At 49.6% G+C, this 21890-nt stretch overlaps 6 protein-coding genes across 6 annotated transcripts; 2 read left to right on the top strand and 4 right to left on the bottom strand.

Moving 5' to 3' along the window:
- Positions 1-59: 59 nt before the first annotated feature.
- TrAFT101_009336 (uncharacterized protein) lies at positions 60-1533 on the top strand (the record flags this gene model as incomplete). The annotated part of the gene is made up of 5 exons (XM_024904614.2): positions 60-276; positions 345-575; positions 645-718; positions 796-965; positions 1038-1533. The coding sequence occupies 5 exons, from the start codon at positions 60-62 to the stop codon at positions 1531-1533; spliced, it is 1188 nt and encodes a 395-aa protein (XP_024755306.2).
- A 3332-nt stretch (positions 1534-4865) lies between these two features.
- On the bottom strand, positions 4866-5798 carry TrAFT101_009335 (uncharacterized protein; the record flags this gene model as incomplete). The annotated part of the gene is made up of 2 exons (XM_024907123.2): positions 4866-5562; positions 5716-5798. The coding sequence occupies 2 exons, from the start codon at positions 5796-5798 to the stop codon at positions 4866-4868; spliced, it is 780 nt and encodes a 259-aa protein (XP_024755307.2).
- A 7342-nt stretch (positions 5799-13140) lies between these two features.
- Positions 13141-13621, bottom strand: TrAFT101_009334 (uncharacterized protein; the record flags this gene model as incomplete). Its single annotated transcript, XM_066128620.1, has 2 exons — positions 13141-13264; positions 13527-13621. The coding sequence occupies 2 exons, from the start codon at positions 13619-13621 to the stop codon at positions 13141-13143; spliced, it is 219 nt and encodes a 72-aa protein (XP_065984740.1).
- On the top strand, positions 13369-16851 carry TrAFT101_009333 (uncharacterized protein). Its single transcript, XM_024904615.2, has 3 exons — positions 13369-13531; positions 13587-14896; positions 14988-16851. The coding sequence occupies exons 2-3, from the start codon at positions 14115-14117 to the stop codon at positions 16261-16263; spliced, it is 2058 nt and encodes a 685-aa protein (XP_024755309.1). The 5' UTR covers positions 13369-13531; positions 13587-14114; the 3' UTR covers positions 16264-16851.
- Positions 16852-16924: 73 nt separating this feature from the next.
- TrAFT101_009332 (uncharacterized protein) lies at positions 16925-19063 on the bottom strand (the record flags this gene model as incomplete). Its single annotated transcript, XM_024909053.2, has 1 exon — positions 16925-19063. The coding sequence occupies one exon, from the start codon at positions 19061-19063 to the stop codon at positions 17297-17299; it is 1767 nt and encodes a 588-aa protein (XP_024755310.2). The 3' UTR covers positions 16925-17296.
- Positions 19064-19815: 752 nt separating this feature from the next.
- Positions 19816-21364, bottom strand: TrAFT101_009331 (uncharacterized protein). The gene has a single exon (XM_024904617.2). It carries the CDS (start codon positions 21332-21334, stop codon positions 19892-19894), a length of 1443 nt encoding a protein of 480 aa, XP_024755311.2. The 5' UTR covers positions 21335-21364; the 3' UTR covers positions 19816-19891.
- Positions 21365-21890: the final 526 nt, after the last annotated feature.

The raw sequence follows: 21890 nt of genomic DNA, 5'->3' as shown, positions 1-21890 counted from the left end.
CTTTCCTATATATACCCCAGAACCGCGACTATTGTTGAGTTCGCATGGCCTACAGCACAATGAGCAAAGTACTCTTCTCTGCCAGTATGTCTGAAGCTATGAGCATCATTGACGCAGCCGCTGCAAGAACCAAGGAAACAATGTCAGAGCTCACAAACGTGATCAATGGCTCGCTTGCTTGGTCAGGAGATGATTTCAAAGATGAAGAAGCATACACCTTGCAACTTCACAAAGAGGAACTCCAAGAAGTTGATGCGGCTCTTCAAAACTTCAAATGTAAGAGTTACATTGAAACAAGCTTCGTTGAAGCTAACAAATGGACATCACTAACCTTTGAAATACAGCCCTTGGTCTTGACGGGGATGAAGTAGACAAGCATAACTTTCCTTTGCCTATGCTTGCACCGCAACTTGCCCAGTGTGCCAAAGATATTCACGAAGGGCACGGATTCTTCGTTGTTAGAGGTCTTGATGAATTAAGATACCCTGTCGAAGATAGCACTGTCATCTACTTGGGCATAGCCAGCTATGTTGCTGATAAAAGAGGACTACAGGATAAGAAAGGAACCGTGCTCAGTAAGACATTTTCCACTTCCAAATCTCTCATGTGTTGGGGTAAAGACAGCCTCTGATACATCACAATAGCACACGTCACCAATTCGAAATCATGGACAGTTCCGATTGAAAGGCGCCACGGAATTCATTCCAATCAAGCTCTGGTAAGAGGGAAAAGGCATCGTCTTCTCCGTATCTATTTATATACACTTGAACTGACCTTTTTTGGATTGAAAAACAGCCTTATCACAATGACATGGGATGTGATATCCTAGCTCTTCAAGTTCGGCACAGCGCAGAAAAAGGGGGGTATACGTACCTAAGCTCAGTCAGCAGAGCTTTCAATGAATTGCTCTCTGAAGCTCCCTCAGCGGCATCGACTTTATTAACTCCAGAATGGCCTGTGCAAATGTAAGTACACTACTCTATCGACCTTTTACTTATTAGCATTTGTGCATTCACTAAATTGGTGTTGTCTAATAGTTCAGGCCGTGAACCAAATTATTACTTGGCGCCTGCTCTCACGATCCATGACGGCAGATTGATGGCAAGCATGGATCCAAATCGATTCGGACCTCATCCATCGTACGGATCATCCAACGTGCCAAGTTTAACGGCGTCACAGCTATTGGCTCTTGAAAAAATATCAAATGCCGCCTATCGCACAGAGCTACGGCTTGATCTTAAAACAGGAGATATCCTATTCTTCAACAACTGGGCCTTGCTCCATCGACGCGATGCTTATAGAGACAGTGATGATACCTCCCGCCACATGGTCAGACTTTGGCTACGAAATTCGGAGCTAGGCTGGTCAGTTCCAGACTCCTTACTGCAGCCATGGTTTGCTGCTTATGGAGAAAATGGAGTTCGAGACAGGCTCTACCCCTTGGTTCCATCACCAGAATACAAACTGCCCAAATATTCTGCGGGCTCCGCAGCATTTGTGATTGAGGACAGCGATCTTTCTGATTCCGAGTAGCTCATTTCAAAGGATAAGCCATGGGTGGCATGGAGGATGTCTATGATACCTTACTGGGGCGATGGAAGGGGAGGCGATGATACATTCCAACTGTTCTTTTCACAGCTTATACGTTTCATTGATACATACGCTCGCTATGTTTTTGGTTTGCCACGCACCCAAACTTGATTCTGACCCAACTCAATGACTCGGCCTAGTGCTCTACCTCCTCTTCAAGTGACCAATATGTTCGCCAAGCTGAAGCTTCACTGCCATTTTGCTCTTGCGAGGCGCCACACGGTGAAACAAATTTCGTGCCTAGCCAGCTCAGGGTCCCCACAGTGCTCTATGCTACTGAGTTCGCTCCGGCACGCGCATCAAATTACTATCCACAACTGCCGCCAACGAGGTTTTAGCCTGGGAAGTGCGGCGGTTAAGCAACAGCAGGTTCAAATAGGAAGCTTTTCCGGCTTCCGGTTCAAATAGGCGCTGGTTGTTGAGGAACTAACAAAGGTTGGTCAATACGCAAACACCCTCAAACTCTCTATCGCCGTATTTCGCGCTTTATCAATCCAACCGACGTCTAAGGCCGCACGATACGCCATGTAGCTTCCCTAAACAGAACGACTTGCAGGAAGGATTGACTCGTTTGTTTAAATGAACCATATGCTCCTTGTCAACTATCACATGCTCCAATATCTCTTCCCCCCCAAGAGTTTGAATACGCAGGTGACGTGGTTATTCCCGCTTTTGCCATGGTAATCTTATTGCTGGATGCCCAGGCAAATCGCCTTTTTTTAATGCACAAAAATAAACTTAGATTCTATTGGGCGAACTAGGGCGTTAGATCGATTCTGACTGGTAGGTGGCCCTGACCGGCAGAGTCAGTAGACTACTGCCACGTTGTTGTCGACTATCGTGGGCCGCCATTCAGCCCAAGTGCCCGCTTTGCTGCCCTTCTTAAGGGGGGAAAATGGCAAAGCATGCAGTAAAACGGGTCAAGCTTGTGCTGTTCCAATAGCCAAGAGAGGAGGAAATAGCCATCGGTGAGTGTTCCGAGAACCTAGATATCGGCATGTGTGGCAATGGTATGCATAATGGGGTCTGCGTAGCTGTCTCGGGCCTTTTTGCAGGAAGTGTGAGCCGGAATATGTGCCATGTAAGGAGGGTTGGCCGATTATTTTTCGTTTTCCATCGCTTTATATTGACATACGCCACTCTGCGTTTCTACCGGCATCAACGAATCGGATGTCTCTGGAGCACATTAGACTAATGGATATATATGTATGATATTCGCTTAGCGAGCATGTCCCTAGTTTCTGCTATGTAATATATGTAATGTTACGCTGCAAGACAGATGCAATAGTGCATAAACATTACATGACTCTCTCATCGCTCCCCCGAGTGCCCAACAAACACTAGTTCTCATATCGCCGGCTCGGGACCGATAACGTAACCGCGCGCTTTCATTAATCTGCATTCTCCTAACGATTTAGGATAAAAGGAAATAATAGTTTTGCTGAGATAGGGGGGACGAAGAGACCTGAGACCACGCTTTCTTTGCTGATAGGTGCTTTTTGATGCCAATAAAGTGGAAGAAAAACAACCAAGAACCTTTGAGACCTGCGATGATGTGACAAGTGGCACTTTAGACAGTTGGATATCCGGGTAAGAATGCAAAGTTCCCCAATTTCCTAAGCGAGTCACTTTCTTGCATGATCCTACAGTTCCGCTATCTCATCCTTGGACCTTCTTTTAAGATATTCTAGATACTATGTTGGGAGGGAGAAGGGAGCCAGAATCGAGCATATGACAGCAAAGAAACAACTTTTCAGACGTAAGAGAGGCTCGGGAGAAGTATCAAACCACGGTCCCCCCCCCCCCCCAAAAAAAAAAAAAAAAGACCAATCGGAAACTTTGGGAATACGATTTAGCTCATATGGCCCATTTTTACGAGAACTCTATATTAAATTCATTTTCTAGTCCAGGCATGCAGAAGAATTAGGAAGTTGGAATAGCTCTTTGGGCTGCCATCCTCACTGACAAGGCTGTTTAAGGTCGTGACGAGTGTCTTGGTTTTACTGCCACTAAATAGCTGTACAATACTGCACGAAAACAGGGAGAATCGGCTTCATTACATCGAGAAGCGCTATTGAGAAAGCAGCATGCATTGCCACCTCGTCTTGCATCTGCTATCTGCAAGTGCAAAGAGGAGAAAACATTATGGCGCGATTCGTGCCTAAAAGCGAAGTCAAGTGGACATTTACTTGCATTACTTGCTTCTTTTTACGTGCGTGTGAGTAGCATTATTACTGCCTGGAAGCATAAAACTAACCACCCATGTTCATGGGAAGATCGTGTAAACGCGTGCATGAAAGGAGAGCGAATGGCATGGAAAGTCCATGTCCACGTCCACGCCCCCCCTCAAAACACGTTAAACGACTCCACTGGCAAGATGCCGGTGTCTTGCGTGGGGTTGTGCAATCAGATATTAACTGGGACGTTCTATTGGATATCGTATCGATGCTAGCCTGCCAAGAATACGTATTGGTGCTTGCCGAAAAGCCCTTGGAGAGAGGTTTGATAAATAATAGATATTCCTTGGCGAATAAGGAGTGCATTCTGGCTCGTGTATGCCCAGAAGGAAGAGAAATTATACATTAACAATTGCCTAAGAAAGTATCAAATTGAGAGGAAGCCGCTAAACGATAATCTCCCCAACAAATTAATCTCCCCGGTTGTCTCACCCCCATGCGGTACACATTTTTGTAGTATCATATCAGAGCACACACATCTCCCTTGTCCCTCTCTGCCTACTGCATGCCATTTTCCATCCACAAACTACCCCGGCACGAGTCCACATCATTACGCCTCTTCTCGAGAAAATCGAGGACAAAAGGGGGGGAAGCAAGGGAGAGAGAGAGAGAGAGAAACATTCACACCTACAACCATGAGCTTTAACACATACAAGGTACATTCGAATACTTTGCCGATCAGGCCGCGATCAGTTTAACGGGGAAAGTTCCCCCCGGCGCCGGGAAATTTGTTTCGTCTGACTGTTCTCGTTTTCTTTTCCGAGCGGAGTCGACGTACGATATGGACGATAGATCCGAAGCCCGTCGGTACCAAAGCAAAGATGTAGCGAACCGAGACCCATTTGCTGGGCTTGACGGCATAACCGAAGCGTTCAAGATCGTTTTTAGGGAGAAACGAACACTCTACCCGGACGTGGGGTGGGGACGAAAATGAACGACATAAACTACCTGGCTCAGAAACAAAAGCTGAATCTTGTTATTGGATGCAAGTAAGACGAAAATGAACCCCTCTGATAAAACTAACAACTGCTATAGGACTTAGAGAAGCACGGCGAGGAGCGCCGCCACGACACCGAGAGTGCGGACTTCGGCTGCCTCGGGGGCTGGGCGTCCTCCTCCTGTAACCACAGGTGGAGTTTCATTGCCGCTGGATGGTGTTGCTGTCGTTGTGGTCGATGCTGATGAAGTTGTTGATGTCGAAGCTGGGCTTGCGCGTTCGTCGTCTGAGCTCGATGGCGGAGGATAGGCAGTGACTTCTGGCGACCATGTCATCGTGGCTATGGTACTCGAAAACGACGACGAAGACGATGAAGACGACGACGACGAGCATCCACCTCCATACACCGAAACATAGTCGGACGCGGTTGTACAGTCAGCCGGGGATGGCGAATTTGTCGTCTCGGTCTTCGTCACCGTCACGGTTCCTGCTTCGACCGAGCTTTCGATGTCGGTTAGAGTCGAGTAATAAGTCTCTCGGATTATACTTGTGATTGTCGTCGAGCGAGAGAGCACCCATGTGGTGGTTCTGACGGTTACAATGGCTGAATATTGGGGATGAGGCGTATAAGATGAGTGGGAGACGCCTGGGACAGGATACGCTGTGTCGTGGAATGAATATGGTTCCAGAGAGGCGTATTCGTCTGCGGATGGGATTGGGGTCTCGTAGGCGTCTGAAGAGGAGACGTAGGATAGTACTCCTGAACCTCGCCATGGCGGTGGTGAAGCAATGGTTGGTCTGCAGTCGGTTTATCTACGGATTAGCTTCGACTAGAACGATTAAAAGAGGGGATCGTTTTGATAGTTTCTCTTATCAAGGAAAATTGGCAGGGGCATATGCTGCTACCAATAGTTTCAAAGTCTCTCATCTGCAAATGTAGTTTCTTGTTACCTTTCTACGATGCCATTGTCGATTGCGTTGGCAAAGCATGCTAGGACAAGCCCAACGAGAAGAAGTCTTGGAATTAATTCCATCATGCTGTATATTATAGATGACGATCTGATAGCTATCCTATCTTCTTGGGGGAAAAAAGAAGAAGAAGAAGGGGTAATGTCAATGGATGATAGGAAACGTTAGATTCAGCAGTTTAGCTCCCGAGATGTATCCATCATGAAGTTAAAAACGGCACGACGGGCCAGCCCCAGCTTCAAGTAGTCCATCACGCGTCACAGCATCACTGTCGCAAACACAGGTGCCGTCTCTCTTTTGCGTATACGTGCTATTGGCCGTGTGATGTCACCGTACGAGTGTGTGATCAGGTTTTATATGTGAATTCCTCACAATGTGAGCAATCTTTGGAGTGACAGACCAGAGTAGTTTGCCGACACTTGTGACAACAAGGTCTTGGTAAAGGGATACTGGGAGATGTGATTAAAGGATCTATTTTGGGGCGTACGACGAGATGATGTGAAGGGATGTGAAGGGAGTTGTTCTGTGGTGATCTTGGGAGTGATGAAGGGATGACGGTTTGAAATGCATGATTCTAGTCGATATATAGGTCCTAGTGCAAGATATTAGAAGACTGCATAGAAAATAAGTATTATTCCATTTTTAGTAAGCTTTGAGGACATATGAGATAGATGGGAATTTGGCTTTGGGACAATGGTTTCTATCTCATCACTATTTTTTTGCCGTTAGACCACAAGCTTAGCTAATGTTAGGCAGTCATTTGCTTTGTGACCATATATACGAATAATAAGTAACCATGATCATAAACGTGAGAGATTTGCGAAATTCTTTGGTGTTTGCCACCACTCAGATGATCCTCATGACCAACTATGCTAGACACGCCATGTGAATGAATAGACACAGAATCGATGTTATGCAAGCTCACAAACAGCTGTGGTAGTGGATCACGTATTTATCGCATTTAAGTTATTCTTATATATATCATAAGTGTTAAATGTATTTTACTCTTATTCTTCACAAAGAGAGTAGCATAATGCTAAAAACTTGAAGCCTTGCAAGAGTGGCTTAGCTACAAGTAATTTGCGGCAACGAGATATATATTTCGGATGGTATAGTAATTGTAATAGACTCCAAATTTAGGGATCACCATAATGCTTAAGCATAACTCCTTTTGCTTTTCTCAACCGAGAGTAGCATAAACCTTCGACCTAGTTACAACAAGTTCCATCTCACACAGGTACCCCTTTTTTTTTTGTCCAAAAGACCTCGTACACTTTTTTTTTCTTCTATCTACGTGATCATGGTCTTACATATAAGCCATATTAAGCTTACGAAGCGAATGCCACCGCGCTTCAGACGATAAAGATCTCAAATCTGACTCTTATTATGGCGAAGAATCTGGGTCATTGCACCCTGCGTAAGCGAAATCTGCGTCGAATTCAAGAAGAACCCTGCAAAAGGTCCTGAAAGATCACTCTTGTCAATAGATTCTCGCTTGTGTCACACTACAGTTGAGGTTTTCTTACCTCATACGCGGTGATACACGGCTTCACGTTACATCTATCTATATCGGAGACATCTAAATTGGGCTGCTGCCGAGGTTTCTCAAGGTGTAACGTTTTATTCTTTGCCATCAACAAGAGATAGATACGCTAAGCGAAATCTCGGTTGCTTTTCCAATCAGAAGCAGTCTTGGGATGAGCAAGCGGGAGTAGGTCAGTGAGCTGCGCCAGCTAGAGCTCAGACGCAGTCATTCAAAGCCGAAGCCCCTGTTACTTAAATCACAGGTAATACAGAGATATTGCCAACTATGCTTATTTGCTAGCTTCTAGGTGCATGTGATCACAGTAATGGCACTGCGTGTGATTATGTTTCTGTGATATCTTATACATGTGTGTATGAAGAAATTATGTAGCATATCATTCCTCTAGCTGCCTCCACCTGAGATCAAACGGACACTATAGCCCTTGAAGTTTGATCGAATGCATTTGAGCCACACTGAAAAATCATATTAAGGCGTACAAAAGACATTCAGCAGTGTTATCAGACCGCGATGTCTAAAGAAGCAATGTTATGATATCAACCTACCCTGAACTTGACTAGAAGTAACGGACTATATTAAAGACACATGTGGACATGTGCTTCAATCTCACAATCTATATTTAGAGAGACGAATTTGACACTAAATATCCAATAGAGTCGCTGCGCGTCTACTGCGATTTAGTTGTAGTGACATCAATAATTTGTACTGTTTGTTGCCGGCTTATCAGTCTCGTATTCTACATGCTTGTTGTTAGAGAGCGCTGTTTACGTAGTTGAAATGAACACAAGGTTTAATCAAATTAACCTCAATCAACAAGATCCTCTTGGACATATAATTTTATATATTAACTCTAACTTTATATAAAACCTTTTCAGAGGCCGGCATCATAACAGCCATGAAGCCAGCTCCAGAGTTCTGCCGCAGCCTCGACCCACTTACCCCAGACAAACACGTCCACAATAACGATGCAACTGGAATTCTTCAAGTCTTGGACCTGTTTCTTAGCTGGAGTCCAATAAAAGATGCGGGCGGAGGCGCGCGTTGGCAAGGGCGAGATTGCACATGAGCAAGCGTTATTTACAGAGCATACGCGTTTACGCGAGTATGCATGCATGTCTCTTCACTTTTTTTTTTTTTACAGCCCTGTAGAATTCAGCTGTTTCCTAAGCACAAGACTGTCCGTCTATCGCGAGCTCCTATTTCCAAATTTTGCAAGGTGCTATTGCTCCGGCACTCTTCGTGTTTCAACTACTGAGCCCGACCTATCCGGACGAGAAGAGGCAAAGAAGCATTCAAAAGTTGGCGTGGAGTAGTCATACAGCCGCAGTAATAATAGCAACAAGTGGCAAGCCTGCTTACGATTACGAGCATCGCCTCCTTCGCCAAAGCGAGAACAGACGCCTTTTTTAGCAATGTCCGGCATCTGAAACGTTGCCTGGGCATGCACAGCACTTTAACCCGCAGCACCCGCTAGGAATACTACTGGCAGTAATTCATCTTCCCTGCGCATATCGAGCTGCCTAGTCTTGTGTGATCTTACACCACGGACCCTTTCATTATCGATTCGAGCGCTTCTGCCGGTGCATGGAGGGAGGAAATGCTGTCCCGTAAGCACTTGCTGGCTGGCAAGACGAGCATGGATTACAGTGCCGTATACCGTACAAGTTATATTGGTGTGCGCTACTGGATCCTCATCTGCTGTGCCCAGAGCCCAATGCAGCAATTGCGAAGATGATGAGCAGCGCATAATACCCCGTAGAGCTAGTGCTAAGCAGTAAGACGGGTGCGAGTAGCCGCCCAGCGAGTGCCGGCGTGCCTGTCTGTGTAGGATCCGCATGTGCCGGATGAGGTGAATAGTGAGAATGAAGAGTTTTCTTGGTCCTTGGCATGCAAAGCTGAGTGTGGTTTTCAAGCTGATGGATGCCGCGTTGTTTAGCAGCACGTAGGCCGACTATGTAATAAGATGTCGTAAAACTACAGCAAACTTTGCGTTTTGAAGACGCACGGAACTTTGGGCGGTGCGAGCTTTTTGCAAATACGCAGCAATGAAATTGAAGCAAACAGACAAGCACGGAGACTGGCGGAATCGGAATTCCTCAGGATGATCAAGGGTCCTACATAAGACACTTCTCACATCCCATCATGGCCGTCCAGCATCCCACATCCATATCCTGGGCGCCACCATGATCTGAGATGATTCAAGGGCTATGCTTAACCGTCCTTGTAAGCGAGATAGAAAGCGATGGCACTGGCCTATTACGTGTAAAGTGTGTGCATTGGAAGGCGGAAGCGCTCTAGGCGGGCGTTGCAGGGTCAGTGATGAAATCATGGCCATTTAGATCTCCAGCCCCTGAGATTACCACCCTGCCATGTGCATGTGCTTGCCAGTTGAGGCCAGCAAGAAGTACATACATGTATGTAGGACTGCGCATCTCTCTGTCGCTTTGACCAGCTCGGCTAGAGATGGTGATGATGACGATGGCGCAAGACGCTCGTCGTGACCGCCTGGCTTGTACATACAGCTTGGGGCACTTTTTTGCTTAGCGTAGAGAAAAAGGAGCTGCTAGTAGTGAGGCAGTTGTACAGCATGAAGAACTTGACGGGGGGTTTTGTGTTAGTGCCTCCAGTCGGTGAAGCCACAGACATGCTGTTTGTGCATCATGACGCAGTTGGGAGAGGAGCACAGACCAGCAAGCGTGGCATGTTTGGATCTGCCTTTGTCTGGTGATGTACAGATGCTGATGTACCGATACAAAGGACCTACTAATGTACATGTGTATGGGCAGATGAGAGGGGAGAGAAGACGGCTTCCAGTTATATGGATCGTCATGAGAGACGAGAGATGGAGCGGTGATTCTCACGTGATGATGAGATGCCGATGTCTGGCCCACTACCGTAGTGTAGAAAGGAATGGATTCAGCAGCATACTTACTTGTACGTGCATGCGTTCAGTATGGGCATCGGTTTCAAACTTTCTGCAGTATGCCGTGGGCTGTGCTTCGCGTCGAACCGAGACTGTCGAAGCACACGCTATCAGCACCACAGTACCTATTAGTTGTTGACCGCGACTACTCCTAATAACTACATGTACGAATACGTGGTGCATGAACAAACGCAAAAAGCTGCATTAGATCGCCATGCCATGATCATCATCAGACCAGAGTTGCCAGTTTGTTGTCAAGAGAGCCAAAAAGGCGGACTATCCGTCGTCGTCGTCGGTGTAAGAAGATTGAATCTGTGTGCTGTCAGGCAAATCTGTAGGTTCTGCCCCCATCCCCCCCTTTCTGTGCGGCACCCCCTTTATGCAACGTTGTCTCTGGCCCTCAGCCTTGCAGAAGAGGAATGGCCTCTTCGGTCCGATGGTCGCAGCAGCGATGCTTCTCCGCATTTTGTATTCCGTACCTGCTCGTCCTGGCATACCGCAGACACTGGCGGCGGGCAGAGAACATTGAAGTTAAGAGAGCGAGAGCACAAAAGTCTATAGACGATGAGCTGGAGATGCTTTGTATATGTCCAAACTCAAACAATAGAGCAAGAAGCCAAAAATTTGCCCACATTTTGAGAGTTGGTCCAGACACGTGAGTCTGGATCACGGCCACCACCTGCGTGGGTGCCGAGACGGGGCTTCTCCATCTCGACCCGGATCGGCATAGTCAGCGATGGTGAGCCAGTTTTTTTTCAGTTTTTTTTTTTTCAGTGTTTCCAGAAGTCGTGCTAAATCGATCTCAGTCAGCAGAAAGTCTCCTCTCCGGACTTCTAGCTTGTCCGTCACGCTTGGCTTTGCCGAGGTTAGTGGCTGAGGGCTTCTTTATTAGTGCCGTCTTCTAGCCAAAACTCTCACGAGAGCAATGGGCGCGCCCCCCTTGTGCTGAATTGGGTGCTGTGGCCGACCAAGACTGACGAGTTGTAGAGCGAGCTGTGCTCAATGTGAAGCAGGCCATCAATCGGGCCCGAGATTAACGGATCGCCGCTGTCAATCTCAATCGTCACAGAGGCGCGAGTCTCCGCGGCTGCCGATGCCAAGACGATGCCGCTACTTTCATTTCTCAGCCGCACAAGCTGTGTGCGTAGCAGATGACGACGAGTATTTCAAATCCCCTGTTTCAAAGTGGTACGGGCAGAGAGGCAGCAGCAGTAGGTGCTACGGATCGTGCTCCATACAGTAATACGCGATGGTGGCTTGTTTCTCTTCTGCGCCCTTTCGGGTTCCCCATCCAAGCCAGCTCAACGAAACAAGACGATTGGCTGAAAAGCTTAACTAGAACTTGCCCAGCAGAGGCATGACTTTTTCTTGGTCTTCGTACTGTAGGCGGTTGGCTGGTGGAGGGTGCCCACCCACCGCCACACCAACAATCCGCAGCCATGGCTCCCTTGTGCGCTCCCAGTTCTTTTATTCAAATCTGGGGTACGAGGGAAACTGGGCTGGGCTGGGCTGGGCTGGGCTGCGTGATGGCCTGAGCTCCTCGCTGTCGTACGTTTTGCAGCAGCCTTGCTGCAGATGAGAGGTCGTTTCTCACCATGTTCTTTTCGTTCTTTGCAGCAACGCGAAAAGAGCACGCCGTTGACACTCTGTCGACGGAGTGTTTGTTCAGCTTTGAATTGCGGGTGTGGTTTGAATTCTATTCTTAATTTTCTTTTCTTTTTTTCTTTTCTTTTTCTTTTCTTCCTTTTTTTTTTAGCCTCATGCCTGGTTTAGAATTGGGCGTTCAATGGTGCGAGAAGAAGGCTTCTGGGCGTATAATGAGTTTTCAACGCAGCCCTTTTTTGACAAGGGCATTTGTCCGCTCTGCATGTACTGATACCCTGTCGATAATCCGATGGCCAATATTGGCTATTTGGATCGGGGAAACTGGCATGCCGTCGTCGTTTCTTCTGCTGAGCGGTTAAAGGGAACTCCAGTTTTACCTGCAGCTGTTTGCATTCCTCAATACAGGCAGTAGAACAGCCAATCTACAGTATAGCGGCTTCGTGGGTCCCTTGCAAATGTGCTGACAGCAAGACATCGCTTGATGGGAATCTCGTGTGAGCCAGGGCGAGTCAGATTCCAAACAGTGTACCGGTACCTGCGCCTATACATACGAGCGTGACCACTCGAGACTCGGACCTCTCGCCACAGACGTACGAGCGAGCAGCGAACCTGGCTTTGATTTTTCTGGCTCTTGACTAGAAGCAGCAGTAGGACCTAGCGTTTGATTCGATCTAACAGAACCGTGCTGGGCGCAAGCGCAGGTACAAGTACAAGACAAAACAAAGTTGTCGCGTTACTCGTGCCTGTGCAGGCCACTGTCTCGTGATACTCTCAACCCTCGCCCTGTTCCAAAGCCCCCGGTACCTGTACGCCCTCGCACAGCCGTGCTACGATTACGGAACACTATTACTGTATTCTGTGCTGTAATACAGGCACCGCCGCACCAGTCGCACGACGAGCACCGGCCCAGGCAGCCTCAGCGCACTTATACGGCCGGGTCGACGACTCTCCTCTGGCACAGCGCAGGAGACGCGCAAATGGCTCGACAGCCCTTATTAGCGGGTTAATGCGCTGTCGTGCCTGTACTGATTGGTGTCTAGTACTTGTACTTAGCTCCCAACTGTGCGACCTGCTCTGGACGGACGGCTCGTTTAGGACGCCGCGGCGTGGCCGAGAGTTGCGAACTTGTATATAGCCTGGAGTCTCTTTGGGGCGCTGCTTTTTGCCGGACGCTGTTAGGAGGGCGTGCGAGCGGTGGACAGCGGCACTGTATGAGCCGTCCTGTTTCGCTCGCGCTCGTCCAGTGCCGGCTCGTCGCGCGCACGGCGCCCCGCTAACAGCGCCCTGCCGGCTGCTGGCAAATTTCGTCCTCCCTTCCCCGATGCCTGCACGGTGGCTACAGTGCGAGGCCCTCGCCAGCAGCGCGGCTAAGGCTGCCGCCCAGCGCATGCCCACTGAGCGTCCAGGGCGGTCGCCACTGCGCGCAGCCGGCTAGCCGGGCTAGCGACGCTGCTAGGGCCCTGTCGCGTTAGGCCAGCGCCGTTAGCGCACAGTGCGGCGCGCCGCTCCCCCGTGGGCTCATTTCAGCAGCCTCCAGTCCCCATCCCGCATCATCTCCTCATCCACATCTCTCGCCGCTCCACCCCGCCAGTCCGACAATCCTCTGGCGCTGCCTCAGCCCTGGCCCCAGCCCGCGGTCTCCAGGCCTTCCCTGTTCTGGGCTGGTGCTCCGGCGGCCCCAAGCCAAGGCCTCATTCCAGCAGCCAAGTTGTTTTTACGTACTCTGGGTCCGCCTCCCCCCAATAAGTCCTCGCCTTCTCGCTGCTGACTATCCAGGCCCAGTTCTTTTCCCTTCCCTCGCCGTTCAACTTCGCCATCGTGTCGTGTTCAACGCTGGCCGCGTGGGCAAAAGCATCTCGACGGCTGTTTCCACGGCCTCGCTCCTCTCCTTTCTGCGCACATCCGCCATCGCTGTTTTGCGAGCGTCCCGGCCTCCCAGTCCCAGGCGTTTGGGCCCCCAGACTCCGCCTAATAAGCGACTCTCCCCGCGTTTTCGCTGGCCCGCATTCGAAAGGGCCGAATAACATACATACGCCTACATCCCAAGCTCGATCTGCCACATCCTCAGCCATACCAAAAACCACCCTAACCACGCACTGGTCGCTGCAGAGCGCCTGTCAAATCGCTCCTTTCCCCGCCATCCAGCAGAGGGAAGCATTGTCCATCACCGAAACCCGGGGCCCCAATCCATTCGTCCTTCAGCTGCGGCGATAAGTCTGAGCGTTCCCCAGATTGCGTGCGCCGCCGTCTTCTGCTATCCGCTTTCCCCCAGGACGACTTGGACGCATCTCGTCGCCTCAGCTGCCCATCATGACTCAGGCCGTTAAGAGGGCCTGCGATGCCTGCCATCGCCGAAAGGTCAAGTGCGACGGCATCAACCCGTGCCGCAACTGCTCTTCCGCCCAGCTGTCCTGCACCTACAATGCCATCCCCCAGAAGAAGGGTCCCAAGGGCTCGCGAGCCAAGGTTATCAGCGAGCTGCGAGAGACCCAGCGACAGACGAGCCTTTCCGCCAAGGTGCAGAACCGCATGAACGGCATTCCATGTCCGCCCGCAGCCCAGAGCCTCGCCCCTACGCCGGGCATGTTGACCAGCGACATGGTCAAGGAGTGCTCTCAGTTTTTCTTCGACCACATGAACGCACAGGCCCCTATTCTGGACCGGAGACAGGTAGAGCAGCAGATTCTCTACATGGAGCAGAACCGAGATGCCTATTGTTTGATGACTTCCATGTGCGCCTTTGTCATGCTGCAGCCTGGCATGACCATGCCTGCCGGTGACCCGTACAACCTCGACATGGTTCCCGGAGCCAACATCATCTCCAGCCAGCTTCTTTTGGAAGAGACCCTTAGAGTTCGGAAAGGATACGAGTACCTAGAACAGATCACAGTCAATGCATTGGCCACCAACTTCTTCCTCTTTGGATGCTACTACGGCCAGGAGGCGCATGAGAAGGCATGGTACTACCTCCGCGAGGCTACCACCATGATCCAGATGATTGGCATGGATAAGGAAGACTACTACCTGCAATTTGATATCTCTGAAGCCTCCCGTCTCCGCCGGCTTTACTGGTTGTTTTATGTTATTGAGAGGTGCGTTTTGCAGTGACATTTGACGTGTCATTTTTTTTTTTTTCCATTCCACAACTCATGGCCAAAATTTACTGACAATGTAACTAAACAGAGCGTATGCCATCCAGCGCCAGCGCCCCTTGACTCTCCAGGCGACAATCAAGCTCCCCACTCTTGGAGATGATCCTACCGATCCTCTCTCCCATCAGCTGAACGGCTTCATTCTGCTTATCAACCTCTTTAGACCTTTTGATGATGCCTTTACAAACACCTGGAACAAGACCCGGAGCCACCTCTCCCCTCAGTACATCAGTGGCCTGCAGAAGCAGCTTAATGATGCCGTTCAGACACTGGCCTGCCATGACCCAGCATGGAACGACCTCAACACTAACCAGCAGTGGCTCAAGAACACTGTATGGCAGCTGAGCAACGGCGGAGCCGTCGCCACTGAGGGATCCATGTCCTTCCAGTTCCCCATGAACGTATCCAGAGAGATGCTCATGAACATGGCCTCGCAGTTCCCTGGCCAGGGTATGGAGCTATTGAACTCTGGACTGCTTGAGAAGCTTGTCGAAGGCACGTATTCTATGACTGAGTATCTGGCTATGCAGCCCGCGTCTCGCGATCCCTTCGCAATTGGGCCTCAAGAGCACCTCAGCCAAATCATCACTATTGTTGCCGCCTCCAGAAACGGCGACTACCGTTTCCTTCCCCTTCTCATGAGCAAGGTTAGCGAAGTGCTCCCACGCCTTGCGAACCCAATGCTCCAGAACGTCCCCGAGACGGCGGCTATGGCCAATGTCGACATCTTTGACGGATTTGGCAGCGCTGGCATGGCCCAGCCTCCCCAGATGCAGATGATGGACGCCGAATACGACCGCAAGTTTTCCGTTGAAGAGTACGAGAAGAAGTACACCATGGAAATGACGGGAGGCACTCCAGACTCTCATGCCACCTCAAACTCTGGCAACACTCCGCCTGGCGCTCGCCAGTCTTCTGAGATTGCAAACTCTTTTGTCAGCTCTCCACCAATGATGTCTCCTACTATGGAGTATCCTCACGGCATCAACGGCTTCTCTGTTACGCCAATGTCTGAAATGGTTATGAGCCCAATGGGAACCCACCCGCCTCCACCCCAACAGCATCACCAACACATGAACCAACAATCGCCTAATCATATCCACGACGCAATGGGCCAACCGCACATGGGCATGACACCACAGAACATGCGGCCAGGCGGGATGCAACCTACTCACCACATGAACGGCATGATGAATGTCCGACAATCGCCACAAAGACAAGACAGTTTTGCCATGCCTGGCCAGCCCCAGCACTTTCACAGTATGAATGCGATGACCGGGGAGATCAATTTCAACTCACTGCGGTAGTTTCAAGATGCTTCGAAACCTACTTCGCATAAACAACCTTTACTCTTCGGCTTCTAAACGAGCACGTGTATTTTCTCATTCTACTTCTTCTTATCACATAACCTACTTTTTACTAAGCTCCCCTTTTTTCCTTTGTCGAAGCTTTTGATTCCTTGACATACAGGATCAAACATACGATGATGATTACCGAACATTAAAAAATAACTGGGATGTTACGTCTTTCGCTTTTTTTGGATGGGTCTTGCTATAGCGCATTGAGAGGAAAAAACGGGTTTCGTTTTTTATCATTATTATCATCTTGCTGGGGGATATGGCGTTCTAATGCCCTTTCCGTTTTGCTCTCGGGAAGGTGGATATTTTTTTTTTTCTGATTCGAGATGGGATGCGGGAGTTTTAATTTGCAGATGGACTTTTCTCCTCTTTGATATCGGAAGAAATTCTTACTTGTTGTGAGACAGTTTTTTATCCTTGTTGGATTTTGTTTTCTGAGGCGTGGTAGTCTCGTTAGTGTCTACTGCTGGTTTACAAGCTGCTTCTTTTTTTTATAGTAGACGAATATGAAAAAGATTAGATGTCTTAACATTCGATGCGAGTTTTACTATCGTGACGCTAGTGTGCGTATCTGGTTAATGTTTGATGTTTGTTGAGGCATCTGTGAAGAATATGACGATGCTGTGATTAGATGCTTGTTGACGGAAGCTACATTGCTTGGTCAATTGTAGTAGCATCTTTGACGCTTTCACAGCTTAGATATAAATACATCACTGGAGTGATGATGCAAGCACTGGTTACACTGGTAATCACGTTCATTCTAGACCTTGGTCATGCAAAAACTTACACATGTAATGCCCCATCCTGAAGCAAGCTACATCTACTCCGTTCCCATGCATGCAAACTCCCAGCTTGTCCTGTTAAAATCTAGAAACCCTTCGAAAAGTAGTAATACCCAAAAGTCAACAAAGTTTCATGACGTTAAAAAAAATGATTATGTTAAAATGGCACCGTTCTTTTTTTCTCCTCTTCTTCTTTGCTTTCATGGAACAAGTCTCTTAAACGGATGTGCCTCTGTGTTAAACACATATTCGTCCAGACTTATCACATCAGTCTCGCTAAAGATCAAGTAAAAGTACTTGAGCGTCTCGCCGAGCCAAAACGATTCCATAGAATTCGCCCGTTCGGGTTGCTGGTCCTGAGGCACAGTGACATCCCACACGGCCGAGTTGGCGAGCTTGGTGCTCGTCGTCCTGTTGATGGATTCGAACATGGTCCATGCGGAGTCGAGGAGGTCGGCCCGGCCTGTGGCTCGGTAGAGGATGAAGACGCTCTCGATGGCTTCTGGACGGAGAATGTATCGACGGTCTGGGATGGAAGCGAAGCCTGGCGGGAGGCGATCTCGCTTGATGATGTCGTCGACGCTGGTGGCTTGTTTGTCCTTGGCAAGGCGGAGGACCTCCTTCTTCCATGCCTCCTCGTCCCATTCGCAGCCGTCGCGAGAGGGACAGGGGAACATGTGGAAAGTTTCGGGCATGATGCCGTGCGGTAAAGCTTTGTATGTCCAGATGCAGCCGTCGACCAGCTTGGTGGCGGCAGATATATCCTGGGCTCTGTTGAACAATCTGCCTCCAAGCGTTAATAGGCCACCTAGGAAGCACACGAGGTGCTGTCCCTGAGCGTCGAGGGTAACCTCGCCGTTTTCTGACTTTACCGCGCCTGAAACGAGGATATCCTCGTTTTGGGGCGTCATTGGCCGGTATAAGGCGTGCTTGATGGCTGCTGTGGCGGCTTTTTCATACATTTTTTGATAGATGGGGAGCTGGCCCCCCATCAGGGCTGACATCTTTGGCAGATATTCGTATGCGCTGTCGGCCATGGCGCCCAAGGTAAACATGTTGCCGATATTAAAGATTTGATCCTTTGCACTGACGACGAGCGGCCAGAGCCCAGGCAGCGCCGTTGAATCTTGCTGATCCGCCATGGCGTCCATGATGCGCTGCACGGCGTCGAACCACTTTGCGTCTTCCGTGATGATTGAGAGCCGCGTAAACTCCATGGTCAGGCTGCCAATCTCAGCGATCAGCAGGCTCGGCGGCGCGGTCTGCCTTTTACCGCTGACGGCGGCGTGGATGGCCCACCTGGTGATGGGCATCCGGTTCGGCGTGTCGAATGCCTTGTAGAGCATCTCGCCGACCTCGACGGCCTTGTGGAGCAGGCGCTCATCGCCGCTGAGGTCAAAGGCAGAGATGAAGCCCCCCAAGTAGCGGATGTTGGTTTCAAAGACATTGACTTGGTCCAGGTCTGTCTTGGAGAAGTCAATGGTGGCGGCGGCCTGGACGGCCTCGTCGAATTCGGGCTTCATGTCCATGATCCAGAGCGTGTCGAGGGCGTCGACCAGGGTGGCCGCCCAGCCGCCGAAGGGATTCTTCTTGCCGCCGGACACTGGCGCCAGCTCGTCTGATTTCCAGGCATATTCTCTGTAGGATGTCCAGCATTTGGTGAAGACTTGCTTTACGGCACGCTGGCGGTGCTCGCGAATGGCTCGCGCCTCTGCGGGCTCCTTGCCGAAGGATGTCTGGACATTGGGGTATTTCACGGGTGCTTTGGTGGGCAATGGACGGATTGACTGCGGCGGGTAATGGACAGGGATGAGCTTCCAGAAGTCGGCGCCGCCTTGAGCTGCTCGGCTATTCGCGTCTGTATAAGATGGCGGCGGAGAGCGTGTTGAGGCGTTCCAGAAGTAGAACAGAGTCAGGGTGGCGATGAGGGCAATCCAGGCGATGCTTCTCCTTCGGACGACGGGCATGGTTCCTGCGTATACATTTATGCTGCCGTGATGGAAGAAGGGAGAGGAGAGAGGAGAGAGGAGAGAGGAGAGAGGAGAGAGGAGAGGAGAGAGGAGAGAGGAGAGAGGAGAGAGGAGAGAGGAGAGAGGAGAGAGGAGAGAGGAGAGAGGAGAGAGGAGAGAGAAGAGGAAAAAAAGAAGTGAAAGATGTTGCGGTAGTGAAAGCTGGATTGGGCTTTGGGTGCTTGAGGGAGCTGAGACGGACTTGCGGCGGGGCGACGATGCGGCCATCAAGTGCCGGATTGCCGTATGTCAATGGACACTGCAGAGCGCTAAGGCCGCTAGAAATGCGCGGTGAGACGGGCTGCATTGGCGCTATAAATCTTGGCGACGGTCGCTGTAAGACGGTGGAGAGCACTGAGCACTGCTGTGCAAACATGGCATTTATAGGTTCAGTGTTCAATGTCTGGTGCTGAGTCTCCATGCAAGGCTGGACGTAGCTGAATCAAGTGCCGTTGGTGGCTGGAGCGCGTTGCCTATTTAGATGAAGACGGTTGGTTCTAGCAGAAGTGAGTGCAAATAGAGAGGCATCCGGGGTTGGTGTTTGGCGGTGAATTCGATCAAATGGAAGCCGCCGCTGCTCAAGGCTTCTCAGACGTCGTGTAAGTCGATGAATTGGTTTGCTCCCGCTGTAAACGACAACCCCTGCGTACGTGTAAATATATGCAAACTACATGTTTTATAATTTACAGAGATTAAAGCTTTGCAATGCGATAAGATTCTAGCCATATTCGTTGCACCTTGTAGCAATTCAAGCATACTTCGATGTATTGTGATGGCTGCCTATAATCAAGCCCTAGCTAACTTGACTGTTTTTGAGCTCTTCCCATTGATCACTTCTACTGTATCATCATCGCGCAACCGTATCAACACTTCCAGACCATCCACCACCAAGTTCATCACTTCTGCTCCGCTGTCGACCTTTGCGTCTGCCATCACTGCCTCCACGAGCGGGAAAGGCAGCAGCTGATCATACCGAATAGCTGGTCGGCCAGTCTCGTCGGCCTGAATACTCCAACTCTTCTTGCCGCAAGTCCAATTGCCCAGCCAACGCTTCCATCCGGCATCAACTTCTGCTTTGGGCGCTCCCAATGGCACGATTGTTGGATAGCCTATTGGATAAGGAATCTCTGGCCACTTCTTAAGGAAAGGTATGGCTTGCAAGAGTTTCCATATGGTAAAGTCTCCCTCTGCCGAATTCGTCATGATAGAGATGCCGCAATTCTTTGGCACTTCGACTTTGCTTCCACCAGGAAGATTCGCATACCCCGCAACATACGTTCTGAAGCCGGGCCAGTTGCTGCCGCCGTGCGAAAAGACTGTTCGTGAATCTCCGGGTATAAACCATGAATGGGCAATGTCTAGATCTACGACCGTCAACATGGTCTTGGCTGTTTCCTGTCGAAGGAATCCGCTGTTATCAGAGCTCTGGAGAGATTGCTGTACGGCTCTGACCAGTTTCAAGATGTCGCTGGGTGTAGTCCATAAGCTCGCAGCACCTTGTTCAGGGTTGACACGCTGAGCATCCTCGCAGGGAGTGTAGCCGGTATAGTGTGCTTTTGCTGAGTTTTTCTCCTCGGGTGGTAGTTCATTGTAGAAAGATCTTGTCATGCCTAGAGGTCCAAGTACTATATCCTGCATTGCTGTGGGCAAGTCCTTTTTCGTAATGCTTTCAAAGACAAACTGAAGGACTGTGAATCCACCGCCGGAGTAGGATAGCGACTGGCCCGGAAATCCTTGCAAGTGCACGTCTTTAGTATTGACAGGATATGCGCCAGCTAACACCTCACGCGGTGTTGGAATCCGAGCATCGTCCAAGACAGAGTAGCCGGGGAAGCCACCTTGGGAGAGCCCAGAGGTATGGCTTAGAAGCTGGGAGACGGTGATGCTCTTGATGGCAGATATCCGAGCAGAAGATGCATCTTTTGTCAATATATCCAAAACATCCTGTGGCAATAAATCGCCGATGCAGCCATCAAGGCTAAGCTTGCCTTGGTCAACGAGTTTCATCAAAGCGACCGCAAACGTTGGCTTCGATATGCTACAAGCTTGGAAGATTGTCTCTGTGTCATCCTTGCCAGTCGAAAAACAGTGAGATGATATTACACCATCTTCCATGATGGCGACTGAGGCGCAAGGAGTGCCTAGCTGGGCTAATACAGAGGCAGCGCTAGCATGTCCCTCATGCCCAGAGCGAATGAGGTCCTCTAACTGACTAAATAGGGTTGACATGATGTGTGCGAGAAACGTTTAAGTATGAGTAATAGTGGTAATATAAAGCAGAAATAGTCAGGCTTCGATATATGAAGCGATTCTGATACGTCAAGGCAGAAGAGAAATATGTTTCGAATGCTTTGAAGAGGGGAAGCCAACTCTAAGCACGTAGTATTTGACCATGAGAGTCCTCTTTGTTAGTTAGTTGTGCTTATTTATAAGTGCTAGACCTATGAAGCTCTAGAGTTCTAACCTCATAGGCCACGCATGTTGATTCGTAGGTCGCTTCGTCATCCCCACTAAATCGTCATTTGTATACGTCGTCGCTTAGTACTAGTTGCAGCTAGCAAAAGTGCTGATTTGTGTGTTGAATTACCGTGACTCATGATATTGTATTTAGCCGTCAATCCGGCTTACTATTCCATTGGAACTTGTACCCGTTCATTCGACGTCTCTTTGTTGAAAAAGAGTCGGGCACAACGCTTCTCAGTTGCTCTAAACTTAGCCCAGGGCCCAGTTATTTCCCCTTGTAGAGTCTCGAGACTAGTGAGGTTGGCTGTAATCGTGGAGTTGT

Source organism: Trichoderma asperellum, chromosome 5 (assembly GCF_020647865.1).
Source record: "Trichoderma asperellum chromosome 5, complete sequence".
NCBI lineage: Eukaryota > Fungi > Ascomycota > Sordariomycetes > Hypocreales > Hypocreaceae > Trichoderma > Trichoderma asperellum.
The sequence above is the reverse complement of the archived record's forward strand: the minus strand, read 5'-3'. Positions and strand labels throughout refer to the sequence as shown.